At 42.2% G+C, this 13,961-nt stretch overlaps 1 protein-coding gene across 1 annotated transcript; it reads right to left on the reverse strand.

The window, feature by feature from the left end:
- Window positions 1-251: 251 nt before the first annotated feature.
- Window positions 252-11,470, reverse strand: MMP27 (matrix metallopeptidase 27). The gene is made up of 10 exons (XM_064583971.1): window positions 11,339-11,470; window positions 10,283-10,521; window positions 9,097-9,245; window positions 8,874-9,002; window positions 6,096-6,257; window positions 5,797-5,917; window positions 4,215-4,345; window positions 3,245-3,404; window positions 1,872-1,975; window positions 252-781 (listed from the first exon to the last, which is right to left on the reverse strand). The coding sequence occupies exons 1-10, from the start codon at window positions 11,438-11,440 to the stop codon at window positions 537-539; spliced, it is 1,542 nt and encodes a 513-aa protein (XP_064440041.1). The 5' UTR covers window positions 11,441-11,470; the 3' UTR covers window positions 252-536.
- Window positions 11,471-13,961: the final 2,491 nt, after the last annotated feature.

Consider the following 13,961-nt stretch of genomic DNA (forward strand, 5'->3'; position numbering starts at 1 on the left):
TCTTAGGGAGACTTGGTTCTTTCCAGTTCTCCCCATGACTTGTGTGTAAGTACGTCTTCTTCTAGAATTTGATATTAGGAACCTAGCTTGCCCACAGGTACATTTACTAATATAAGTTTTATCAGTAAAAAAGGTGGCATTTTCTCTCCCAACTGAGCATCATTTCTCGGTGGTTTCAGAATATGGGTGGGGATGAGGGTTGCAGTTTATTGGGCCTCCAGCTGCAAAGGTCCAGACAAAATAGGTTGCTAAAGATTGGTTTAATAAATGTCTGCAGTATTTAGTTATTATAAGATACATGGCTTACTTCTTCAAGTTCACAAAGCATAAAATAGGATTAAAGTACAGCGAGAGTTTTGCTTATGCATGATAACTTCTTGTAAAAAGAATCAGGCAGCTGAAAATATCCGTGGAATCTTTGTTGAATAGATATCTAGAACGAGGACAGGTGACTTATGTGAAAGAATAGTTCTATTCCACTTTGAAGGAGAATTCAGATTAAAAGACCTCTGGAGGTTTATTTTTGGTCCATGAATTTATTGATAACTATAGATTTTTTTCAGCACATGAACAATACTAAAAATAAGCAAGTTTAAGTTCTTATGATAAAACATCTCTGCTCCTCCTGAATGGACTCCTTCCTCACTGATACTAAAATCAGATGATGCATTTAATGGTTCTTTACACTGAAACCAGGTATTGATTTTCATTATTCTGGTGATGTTCTTTGCCTTGGGGTCGTACTCAAATTGCTTTGATCCACGGAAGAAATAGAAGAATCCTAGAGAGAGAGAATCATTATTAGTTATCTTGCACAACTCTATGATGGCTCCACACTTGTTAACTGTATGCATATAGAATAAAATAATTGAACATTATGGAGAGAACAGAAACTTGCGTATTATCTAGATATATTTTACTTTACTACTGTCACATGAGAAATATTGTTATTTTTATTTCCCCAAGGAAGAAGCCAAGGTCTGAACATGAATGTCAAGGGGATCACCACCTTCCTAGCCAGACTGTGGTTCACGCCAGAGGTTCTCCTACTAGGTTTCAGAACAGAGTCTTGGCAAGAGGGAGAAGAAGTCCCCTGTGGGTATGGCCTTGGACCCTATATCTTCATTTTCATTGGGTTGTTCTGCTCTGTCTGTTTTAGGTGTTAAGGTTTTGTGTGAGATTTCACTGCAATAAAAGATGGTGTCATTCAGGAAACTTTTTAGACTCCTGTTTACTCCATGTTCTAGGTTGTTGTCTGTGGTCTAAGTCTGAAGATATAGTAGCTAGACTGGACCTTAAGTTGCCTGAGGTGCTTCTAAAGCTGTAGATTTCTGCTTCTCACCCACAGTCCTACATCTGCCTCAGGAACTCTGAAGAATTTGTCATTTCTCACGTAACCCCCAAGTGCACATATTAAACCATGCACATAATAGCTTGAGAGTCATTGTCCAGTTCATGTGCTTATCATTTTTCACACTTAAAACTCTTCAGGGGGATGTCTTTCCAGGGCTATCTTGGATCAATGATAAGTAAAATTAACTTTTTGCAGGGATTTGAAATAGTATAACAGAACCTATGATTCAGGACTCACTAATTCGGTTTGTGAGAATGCCTGCCTGGTTAGAGTTTATTATTATGAGTACTCGAGAAGAGCAAAATTACATTAAAACTTTTACACAAATAATGAGTCATTGAACACTACATCAAAAACTAATGATGTACTTACCATGTGTTGGCTAATTGAACATAATAAATAAATAAATAGTGCAAACCTTAAAAAAAAAATGGAAGCAGTTACATTTCTGTACTATCTTCTCTCTCAGCCAGTGAGGTCTCCCAAGTATCCTACAGGGTTAGGCACTGATGCTCACCTTTATGCTGGAAAGCAGCATCGACTCGGAGACCAACTCCTGGGAAGAATTTCACCACCCTCCGTGGGAACCCTTTGTCCATGCTTTGGGTCACTTCATCATACCTGCATGCAGGGGTTGGAAAAGTTTCCAGGGGATCTTTGTTTCGGGGAGCTTAATCCTTCCACTGCCCCACTTGGGGTCAAATAGGGATGCGGAGAAAAAGTAGCCCTCATACGGGAAAAGTAATTTGATCAATAATGAAAAACATGTCAAAGATTATGTTTGGCTGAATCATTTGTAGTGTCTCAAAAACAAGAAATGATGAGGGGGAAAATCCACATCATTAGTCAGACTGATGCTATTCTGAGGGACTATTAAATCAGAGTACGGGCTCATGAAACAGACTCTGAACTACAGAGGACACACTGGTGGTGACCAGAGGGGAGGTGGGTGGGGAGATGGGGGAAACAGATGATGGGGATGAAGGAGTGCACCTGTTGTGATGAGCACAGGATGTTGTATGGAAGTGTTGAATCACTATATTGTACACCCGAAACTAATATTGCACTATATAATAAGTACATTGCAATAAAAAAAAAAAAAAGAAAAGTAAGGGCTCAGCTTGGAGCTTTCACAGATTTTGACCTATAGATACATTTGTGTTATTGGCAATTTGGTTGGCATCACCAGCTTTATTATTTTATCTTATCTTTATTCTATTTTTTTAAATTTTATTTTATTATGTTATGTTAGTCACCATACAATACATCACTAGTTTTTGATGTGGTGACCCACGATTCATTGTTTTCATATAACACCCAGTGCTCCATGCAGTACGTGCCCTCCTTAATACCCATCACCAGGCTAACCCATCCCCCCTCCCCCCTCCCCTCTAAAACCCTGTTTGTTTCTCAGAGTCCATAGTCTCTCATGGTTCATCTCTCCCTCCAATTCCCCCCCCCATTTTTCCCTTCCTTCTCCTAATGTCCTCCATGCTATTCCTTATGTTCCACAAATAAGTGAAACCATATGATAATTGACTTTCTCTGCTTGACTTATTTCACTTAGCATAATCTCCTCCAGTCCCATCCATGTGGATGTAAAAGTTGGGTATTCATCCTTTCTGATGGCTGAGTAATATTCCATGTATATATGGACCATAAGACAGGAATCCATCAAAATTATCTTTATTTTTTTTAATGTTGGAGAAAGATCTTTGGACTCATTGAAGCATTCTTTTGTTTGGTGGATGTCATCTACCCAAGATGGGCTTTCACATAATTGACCCTAAGAGGACTATAGGTTAGGTTTATTTCTGCCCGTGTTAAAGCGGTGCAATGTGGATGTTTTCTGCAGAATAAAGTGAAGAGGTTGATTGTCTGCAAACTTACCTCCAGCACCAAATGCCCACAAAGAAGTAGGTTTTTCTGGCACTGTGGTCACAGAGGGCTGCATCAATTTTTGTCACACGTCTTGGAAAGCCAAGTGTATGGATGGGTTTGGGATAATCTGGCAAGACAGCGTATCCTCTGATCATCCAGAAGTTGTCATCTAGGAAGAGAGAAAGTGATTATCTTCTGATCTAATACCCAGAGGGAAAAATAGATGTCTTAAGAAATTTGGAAATAATTAGATGCCTCGTCTCTCAGGATTTAGTTGTCTCATGTCCCCATTTATTCTTACTGCCTTCTTTAGCTGCTTTTATCATTACGATTACACAAATAACACACCCCAATAGTGGGTGTGCTCACTGGTATGCATGTCATTTGGTTTCACTGGATTATTTCTCTAACTCTTGACGAAACAGTCAACTATGTTTGGACGTGTTCTCCTAGATTTCAGCCCCCAAGTATTCTCAAAGGCAAGTAATCTGATGAAATCCGTATAAAAATAGCATTGATAACTTAAATATAAGATTCTGGTTAAATTTGAATTTCAAAAAAACAATGACTCATTTTTAGTATAAGTATGTTCAAACATTGCAAGGAACATACTTATAATAAAAAATTTTGTGTCTTATCTGAAATTCAAGGCATCTTGTGTTTTTATTTGCTAAATCTGACAACCGTAGTAAAACAGGAATATAAAAGAGGGATGGGTTCCCTTTATTTGGCAGAAAAAAAGATAGTTTTTTAGTTTTTACCATACAGGTTTCTTTTAGCTCCTGTGTAGTTGGGATGATGTTTGTCTTCACAGCCACAGAGAACCCCTGGATAGTTTTGTTTTTGAAGGAACCCATGGTCATGGCAGAAGCACTCTCCATCTGGCCCATGTGCGAATATTGTGTTTCTTACCCCAAAATACCCACCAATCAGTTCAGGCTTCCAGAGACAGAAGAGAAATCGTGATGGGCAAAGTTACCTTTAAACACTAGGATCTTATCTTTGGGGCTCTCATATGCGGCTTGAACATCACCCGGCAGGGACGGCCAGAATGAAGAGATCAGTTCGAATTCCACATCAGTGATATCATAGTAGATCCTCCATACGTGCCTGGGATGAACAAAAAACACTTTCCACAAACAGCCTATACTCCAGTGGAAACACTGTAAACCTAGGCTTGTCTTTTATTTAATTGATTAGCATTCTCCTCAAATAATTTAGAGCATTCACACGATTTTCCTCAGCCAGTGTAGGTGGTTGTGAGCTCACTTCTACCCTGTGACTACAAAGGACATGCATTTGTGCCCACTCTCCTGGGAACTTAGAGTAGCAACCTACCCACAGAAATCTCAATTCTGAGTGCTCAATGGCCTCATTTTTGCCAAATCAGCAATACTCAAAATTCCAAGGCAACACCAAGCATCTAAGAAAAAGTTTTTGGTCTGATGTTTGCTAGAATAAAGAAGTATTATCATTGCAGGGTAAAATATTTCCTGAGATGTTCCCCTCTGGCTGTAAAGTTCTGAATCCGTGAATGAGACTCAAAAAGCTCTTCCTACGCTGGGCCGCCCCTCTCTGATGTCCCTGACAAGTGGCCTCAGCCTCTGCGGTGCAGAGCGTGGTGGTGGTAGCATGTCATCCGAGTGTTGTATAGCTGTGGGTGGAAGGGGACTGATTTCAAATATTCTTTCCTTGTGCCCCAATACTTGTGAGATGGTCTATGTCTCAATCCTTTGTTCTGAAAATACAGTCGTGGTAAACACAAATGTTGCAACTGAAGTCCAGTAAGTTTTTTTTTTTTTTTTTTTAAAGATTTTATTTATTTATTTATTTGACAGAGAGAGAGCACAAGTAGGCAGAGAGGCAGGCACAGGGAGAGGGAGAAGCAGGCTCTCCACCGAGCAGGGAGCCCGACGCGGGGCTCGATCCCAGGACCCCGGGATCATGACCTGAGCCGAAAGCAGCTGCTTAACCGACTGAGCCACCCAGGTGCCCCTGAAGTCCAGTAAGTTATACACAGGGAGAGAAGAGAGTTCCTACTACAGCGAAGACTTCACTGATGCAACATGAAGGAATCATGGTCATTCATGTTTACCAGCTGGCTCTTTGGGTAGAAAAAAGACCTAATTTTTATCATTTGCTGATTTCCAGGGTGTAGATACTCCAACCATGGCCAGTTTCAAGCTGCAGAAGTGATGTGAAGTGGTTTACAAAATTCCCCCAAATTTAACCATTGGCTCCTGAAACGGTATAGGTCAGCTCCAGGGCCACTGGGATTGGTGTATTATTTTAGCTAAGAAGTCACTGAAAATGACTCTACTTCACCTTCTTATCCAATGGCAATTAAAAAATTTGCTTAAGAACATTTAAAAATTAATTTATCAAACAAGCAAGAGATATATACACATAGTAAAACATTCAAAGAGTATGGGCGGTTATGAAAGGAAAAGGAAAAGGAACATTTCCCCACTATCCCCATGATTTCCTCCCTATTTACCTCCAAATCTCTTGAAAAGAAAAATATTCATAGGAAGTTGAGGTGTTTAAGGGAATGGGTTTACCTGCCTTTAAAGAACATTACTTCTCGGCGGAAGGTGGTGATCGCATCAAAAGTCAAGTCAGGGTCGCAGGCATGGGGTACAATGGCCTCCTTTGGCTTAGCAGATGTCTTAGGTAGACTGCCTTTGATGAGAACAGAATAGCACAGTGAATTAAGAAGGCATGTGGACATACTCACAGAAGGATCTTACCCAAGTGGATATTTTCTTCATGGTGGTATTTCAAGAAGTGATTTTTTCACTTCCTTTCTGGAAAGTTTCCTATTTAGTTCACGTATATTCAGATTTATGAGGTTGCTCACCATAGATGGATTGGATTCCGTTGATATCATCCTGAGAAAGTGGGTATTTATTAGGATCCAGGGAGACATAATTTGGAAACATCAAAGCTGTCTGATCATTGGAGTGAGAGAGCCCCAGTGCATGACCAAATTCATGAGCAGCCACAAGAAATAGGTTGAATCCTTAACAAAAACAGGAAAAACATGGGTATGTGGGTCAATCAAAAGAAGAATGGTTGCATCTGAGATTAGGAAGTAACTAAGGGGAGAGAAGGAAAAGGCTTGCCATAGAGTGGGTAATTCTTATATGCTCCATCATTTATCTGGGAAATATTTCAACACTAGTAATTGGTATTAGTCATATCATGGAGAACTATGATCCAGAGCAAGCAAATGGCAGGAAACAGGTGTGTGAGAAATAGATAATACAAAAAAAAAAAAAAAAAAAATAGAAGCCACCAGTTTCTGGTTGTTGCTGGGCTGTACTGGATGTGATCACATTTCTCCTACTTGTATCCTTCAGAGGTTCTCCATTGGCTGTAGGATCAAGTCCAAACACCTTACCATGGCCCTCCACGATCTAGTCCCTGCCTTTTTTCCAGACTCATATTTTGTTCTCATATTTCATGAGCTAACCATACTCAATCATTTGCATCTCTCATCTGTGCCATGTTCCTTCTAGTCTCTATGTCTTACTACCTCCATCCCGTCTACCCAGAATATTATCTCTCCCATCCCTGTTTGCCTAGTTCTTCTACTCGTTGCTCAGGAAACCTCTCTAGAATCATCTCCTCCATGAGGCTTCTCGTACTTGCCCCCTCCTTTCCTGGCTGAGTTAAATGCACCTTTCTGCGTTTCCAGAGACTCAGTGTTTAATTCTGTCATAGCACGTAAGGGACTGCACTGACTGTTTCTTTCATGAAGTGATGCATCTTTTCAGGGACTATGTCTTGGCCACCTTTTATTCCCGGTGACTCTTGAACTGCCTATCAGTAGTGGATGCTTAATAACTGCTGCTGGGTATCCAGGTGTGTATTTGGATGGAGGAATGGTTAGATGTGCCTCCTATTCACCCATATTGGAAGTCTCACCACACACGGTGAAACCACCTTTTTATCTCTCTCTCTCTCCCACTAGTCTGTTAGGTTCTAAATAGAAGACTGTCCATGGGTTTGCAACTCAGCCTATGGATCCTAAAGAAAAGGCTGAGCCTTCTGTGATGGAGTCTTGTCCAGTGATGTTTGAACAAAATAAACATGGAATGACCAGGGATTATTTAATGGTCCTTTAGGCTTTTCTGCTCTGGCCTTTGCTGGTGCCCCTTGTCTGGCTGTCAGTATTGCTGGGTGTGCTTTTGGCAAGATGGGACAAGGGACTCTGAAAAGAATTCAAACTCAGGTCATCTCAATGACTTCCAAAGCTTTATGCTAGCTTTTCAGACCCTACATGGTCTGGATCCTGTCCACCATTTCTGCCACAACCCTGGTACTTGAGTTGGTTGGGTTATTCTTTCCGGAGCACTGTCTACTCCACTTTGCTTTCTGAGTTCCTGCTTAGCCTTCAACTCAGGTTTGGTATCACTTCCTCCCCTGACCTCTGTGTTTGGGTTCAATTTTTTTTATGCACTCCTACTACATTGCTATAGTTTCCTTTATCCCAATGTTGGTCATACTGATTTTAATTGCCATTTGAGTGTGTCCCCTAGACTATAAACCCCTCAAGGGCAGGGTCTGAGTCTCGCACACTATCATGTACTCTATATCACAGAGCCTGGGTCATGGTGGATGTTGAGTAAAGGATTTCTGATTGACTTCATTTACCAAAATTGTAGAGTATCTTATCATGTGCTGATTTGCAGAAACTACAAATACTGACCCACAGACTCTCTGGAGTTACTTGGTCAGGACTGAACTGTGTGATCCTATATACCACACATCAGGAGACTCATAGCTGCTTTCCTGGGACCCAGGAAACCAGATACCAGACCCAAGGTGACTGTTGTCAATGACAGTAAATGGAGTGGGGAGAACCCTAAAGTCTCCTGAGCCTGCTCCTTTGTTGGATGCACATATTTTTACTATAGTAAAGTGTTGATTTTTGTTTGAAAAGTAATAAAAATTTTCTTATTTTAGTACCAGGCAGGCATATTAAAAGAAATAAAATCAACTCACTTGGTCTGAAGGAATAGGTTGAACAAAGATTAGGGTCTAATTCCTTGGCAGGTGGGCAAGTGTTAGAAGAGTAAGTTCATGCCTTCAGATCGACCGTCTAGGGGCCACGGGCCCACAATACCATCCTTCAATCACTAACTCAGAATTACCACCTCCCTAGAGTCTTCCTCAATCCTGAAGCCAGAGATGACTTCTACCACTGGTGCAACAACACATAGCACACGCTGCCTTGTGGGGTGGTGTGTGGTCTGGGCCTCACATCATACAAGATCATGAAGCTCTGAAGGGTTGGAACTTGTCCAGTACAACTCTGTGGTCTGTCCAATGCCTTGCACAGTTCCAGGCCCACAGTGGACCTTCAGGCATTGTGGGTGTATGAACGAGTGTGCAAGTACACGAAGAATGCTCAGATCATGAAAGGATTAGCATCTGTAGGAAGGCATTGTGTGGATAAGGCCCTGACCTGTACAAGCACAGTTATCTAATAGATATTGAACACTTCCATCAATGTCATCTTGGAATATGGAAACTGTGGGGAAATTGAGAAGCAAAAAGCAACTAATTGCAAAGCTATTTCAGGGATTCTTTAGAATAATAAAATTTGGTTCATGAAGAAAATTGGGCTCACCTGCTCCATCCTTGGTCCAATTTTCATCCTCATCGAAGTGAGTGTCTCCACCCAGACCCAGACCGGGAGGAAAGGCATGGCCGAGGACTCCCAAGGGGCCATCAAAGTAACGAGGACACCAGCCATGGACTGAGATACAGTTCACAGGGGGAAGAAAATGTCAGCCTCTCCAAATCTCCTGAGATGGAAATAGCCATACTTTTTTCTCTGCTGGAAACCTTACCTCGGGTCCTAAAGGCAATCATGATGTCTGCAATCCCCTTGGAAGTCTTGGTGAATGTCAGTGGAGTAACTCTGCTCCACACTTCTAGGCCGTTCTGGATAGCCTCGTCCACATCTGCTCGTGCCATATCTGGAGTGTAGTTTATGATTCTTCACAAATCACCAAAATAGATCAGTTGGTGATGACACATGCATGTAGGCACACAAAGACAAAAAGATCCTTTCTTATAAATCATAGGCTGCAGTAACGGATAGTATCGTGCTGTTCTTGGATTGGTATAATACGTTACTGTTTAAATAAAGCACGTTTACATATGCTGTGTGATCCAGTCCTGTCATCCGCCCTGTTCATCAGGGAGTATAATAACACTTCAACAAATGAGACTCAGAGAGGGTCAGTGACTTTCCTAAGATCATATCCTGAGAGCAAGAGTATTAATCTCAGGTATGTGCTCGCTGTGTACAGGAATGGAGATCTGCTTTCTCAGATGGCTTGTGGAAATCAGTCTTATGCATGTGTCATATATGAAGAGTCTCCCTTGAGAGCTTTAAAGAGTTAGTACTCAGGAAAAGATTTCCCTCTGGTTTATATTCCCTATCTTGCTAAAGCTATTTTTAACCCCTAAGACTGAAGTGAAGAGAGATTTATGAGAAGCACTTCGGGGCCTGCCAGGAGGGCTTGAGAGCCACAGTCAAGGGCACCGACTCCGGTCGGAAGCGCACCTCAGCCCCCTCTCCTTGAGATGCCTGGGGGCAAACTCCTCACTTCACCCAGGGTCTACCTGAGATTTGATACCTCTTGCCCACAAGTGTCTCTAACATGAACGGGTTGCTCCAGGCTCTTCCCCTTTTCTCTTGAGCATACTCCAGCCGTACCTTCAACCAGCTGCAGTCAGATGGCTGTGTTTCTGGTCCTGAGTTTATAAGCAAGTGGCCGAGGCTAGAGAGTAAAGCATATCTGCCAGAGCCAGTCTGCTGGTAAGACTTGACGATGGTAAATAACCTTTTGTTTCAGTGTCCCTGTGTTTCAGGTGGTCCCATCAGTGGTGCCTACATGCCAGTGTCATGGGGAGGATGGAATAAATGAGACCCATGAAGGGCCATGCACCTAGGAAGTGCTCGGTGCAATCAACTGTTGTCTTCCCGTGTTTGGGGACTAGGGGGAAAAGAGTGTGCAGAAGCATTACCTGTATGTGAGGTTGTATTGTCTCCACCCTGGGAGAGTGTAGCCATACTGACCCACGTCAGGCACCCCGCATCTGGGTGTCTTCATGATCTCAAGAGTGTTTGAGTCCAGTTGTCCAGTCACTGTCAATCCAAAAAATGCTTGCATTTCCCGAATTTTGCCATCTAAGAGACTCCTGTTCTTGCTTTGAACAAGATGACTCCCTTCTATTTCAAGAGAGTAGAACTGGTTGAGATATGCCTGACCAAAGAGACAAAAAAAGGACACAAACTACAGGATAGCAAATCTATATCTCAGGATAAAACAAAATCGTCTGAAATCCTTTTCAGCAGTAGGTGGGAAGAAAGAAGTAAGTAGTGAGGGGAAGGAAGGGGCGAGAGAGGAAAAAAGAAAGGAAGGAAGCAGAGTCGTCCTGCCTCTTCAGTTCTCAACAAGTGGCTGAGCTGTGTGTGACCAGAATTATACAAACCCCAGAGCCTATAAAACTCCAAACCTCCAGGGAGTTTCTCCCGGGAGGAACTCCAAACCCTCCAGGGAAGACAATCAGCTGATTCTGTGTGTTAAAGGATCACACAGCTTACACGTCTACTTTCACTTTGGTGTTTCCTTAAAACAAATTCTAAAAGAGATATGTCATTGTTCATTTTGCCAATTTAATTAATGTAACCAAATACGGCAAATTCACTGGACTGATTTTTAGAGGGAATCTCCAAGGCAAAGTATTTGTCATGCACGTAGGGGTAAGGGGACCTAAAATTGTAGTTGGGTCCCCCTGGTTGGTATGGACATTCTTATATAGAGATCTCCATTTCTCCCAGGGCTGTCTCCTTTCTCCTCCCTCCGTCTTCACTTGGACCCATTGCTTGAAATGGCAGCAAATCCTCCTTTCCCACCCCTACCCCCACCCTCCACCCTGTACATGGTTACTTGGTGTCCTTAGAGCTAGGGGAAAGTACCAGAATCTTTTGTAGGAATTTGCTGTCTTTTTAGGTTCCAAGACAATCAATAAAATTCATTTTTTATTGATAGTCGTTATTAACGTGTATTGAGACAGTACCTGCGCCAGCCTCATGTTCTCTTCAGTGTCCATCTTTCGGTCTGTAGGAAATGCAGAAGAAAACGTTATAAGGAGCAAAAATTGAAGCAAAAGGCTCTTCATTCCTCTCTCTTTTCTGTTGAAGCCTGTTTCTGTTTCCACAGAATTTAGAAAACAAGAGTAAGACGTGGCATGAATTGGCTTGTATCATCATTTAATTAATACCAGAAAAGGACATTTGCCATGAAGTGTGTCATGATATGCTTTTTTTCCCCTTAGGTTAACTTGATTTTGCAATCATGATCTGCAGTTTTTGAGTAAACACAATTACTGTTCATTATTGAATTGAATATAATAGGAAGCCAGCGTCCAAGTTACTGTTGTCCTTGCAAAGTTGGAGCTCTTCTTATCTTCGAAGTTCTTGAGAGATTGTAAAGTAATTTTCTTTTGAACGAAACCCCGGAATATCTTGAATAGAAAGGTATCACGAAAAGACAATTGAATCAGGAGTCAGATTACCGTAATGAACTAGGATAAACAGCCCATGTGCGTTGGGCACCTGCTATTTGCCTGTCACCATAAACTGAAGCATGAGTAAGACACTGTTCCAATCTCGTTGGGGAATTCAGACATGTACAGAAATTAATGCCAGATGAAACTGAGGCGAGTGGCGAAATGTGCACTGAAGATTCCAGAGTGTGAGAAGAGCCCAAGGTAGGATCGCCGCTGATGAGTGTGGTCTAGCAGCTCAGCCAGGTGGGGCTCCTGCTGGCTCTTGAAGAATGAAATGGGTAGGATGTGGATGACACAGGGGGTGTGTGGAGAGCCCAAGGAAGCAGGTAGGAGAGCCCAGATGAGCTTTGGGAGATCTGGCCGACTGACGCCAATATACTTGAAGATTGCTGGGGGAGACGGGGCGGACAGTGTAGAGGGTACAAGGAAAATGAATGTTTTCCATCTTTTCATGCCTAAGAATGTCCCTTATTCCATTTGACACCTGGTTGAGTGTGCCTACAGAATTTCAGACCAAAATAAATTTTCTTTAAGCCATTAGAAGCACGCTTGCATTGTTTTCTAGAATCTAGTGTTGCTGCTGGGAAGTCTTTCATTCTGATTCTTGATGTATTTTCTTCTGAAAAATGTTGGGAATGTTCTCTTTATGCAGATATTCTGAAATTTCATAATGATGTCTCTTGATGTGGTTTTCTTTTCTTTTTTCCTTTTTCTTTTCGCATTAACATTACTGGGCAGAAGGCAGACCCTTTCATTATGAAAACTTCAAGAAAAATTTCCTCTGTAGTTTCTTTGATAATTTCTTCCCACTCTATTTTCCCTTACCTTTTCTAAAATACACATCTGTTGGACCTTGTGGACTGAAACTCCGTGCTCCTGATATTTCTTTTACTACTTTCTGCCAACATTATTTTCCAGCCCAGTTGTGTTTTTAGGTTCCAAGAGCTTTAATTCTCTGAATATTTTATTTATTTTCTTGCATTTTGCTAGTGGTGTTTGGATGTAGAGTATACCTTATCTTTTGAGAATGTATAGTATTTTTAAGTCTATCTTGACATTTTCTTTTGCTCCAAGAATTGTCTCTATTTCTTCAAAGTTTCTTTCTGGGTGCCTATTTCTCATGTTAGGAGGTTTTTTCACGTGTTTAGAGACTCTGTGCTGTGCAATCTGTTTAAGAATGAGAGACCAGAGAGCTGACTGGAAGCCCTATGAGATGACCTTCACTGCAGGGAGGTGAGGTAGGTTTCAGATGTTTCGTGTGATGCTTTAGCTGGGGTAAGATTTGGTTAGATAGAGAACTCAGACTAACAGATGATTCAGAAAATAAAAACTTATTTCTCCCTCACTTAAAAGAAGCACAGATGGGGTAGCCCATCGTTCATATGGCAACCCCGCACCCCCGAGGATACGGGCCGCCTCCACCTGGTTGCGCTGCTCTCTCAGTGCAATGCCTCGTGGTCTCCAGGTGGCTACTCAGCTCTGATGGTTGTGTCTTCGTTATAGGGCAGCAGCAACGGGGATGGCAGAGAAAGCAAGCTCCCAGGCCCTCTCCTGAAGCGCACTCAACACTCTGCATATGCATTTTGGCAAGAAATTAAACACTGGCTACACCTGGTCATAGGCAAGACCACAAAACGTATTGTTAGTTGGATGTATTATGACCTCAATGAAATTGGGGTCTTATCGCAGCAGAGGAGTGGGGAGAAGGTGTTAACATAGGTCAGCATCAGTATGTATAAGTCTTCTTTCTTGGGCTGTGAAACTTCTCCAGAGGAGACCTCTCCAATTTCCCATCATTTTAATCGTCCATCAGCAAAGATGTAGGAGATGCCTCTGGCATACTTTCTGCTTTCCTCCCAAGTGTTAGCCTAGAGCCACCCTATGCACGAAGGAACAGAAGGATGAATGCCCGGCCTCCCTTCCCTTCCAGATTTCAACAGTGAAAGGTGTTGGGGGCTAGGCTTCTCAGGAGGTTCAGCTGGCACCGAGCCCCAGCTGCCCGGCGTAGAAACCTCGATAGCGCCCTTGTCTCGGTTTTCTCCTCTACCTCACTCTGCCTGCCTCCCCGCTCTTGCTTCCTGGGAACATGTCCCCAATAAAATAACTGCACCAAGGCCTGGACTTAGCCTTT

The sequence above is a fragment of the Mirounga angustirostris genome, unplaced genomic scaffold (genome assembly GCF_029215605.1).
Source record: "Mirounga angustirostris isolate CCGP_5_RB_7025 unplaced genomic scaffold, mMirAng1.0.hap1 SCAF_231, whole genome shotgun sequence".
Lineage (NCBI taxonomy): Eukaryota > Metazoa > Chordata > Mammalia > Carnivora > Phocidae > Mirounga > Mirounga angustirostris.

What these genes read in the sequence shown, in the direction of transcription:
- MMP27 (XM_064583971.1), bottom strand. Translation starts at nt 11,440, where the DNA reads ATGAAGAGCCTTTTGCTTCAATTTTTGCTCCTTATAACGTTTTCTTCT. An exon ending in TAAGATCCTAGTGTTTAAAG is followed by an intron (nt 3,405 to 4,214) that starts GTAACTTTGCCC and finishes CTCTCTTCCTAG; the next exon opens with ATGACAACTTCTGGATGATC. An exon ending in TGCTGCTTTCCAGCATAAAG is followed by an intron (nt 782 to 1,871) that starts GTGAGCATCAGT and finishes CTCTCTCTCTAG; the next exon opens with GATTCTTCTATTTCTTCCGT.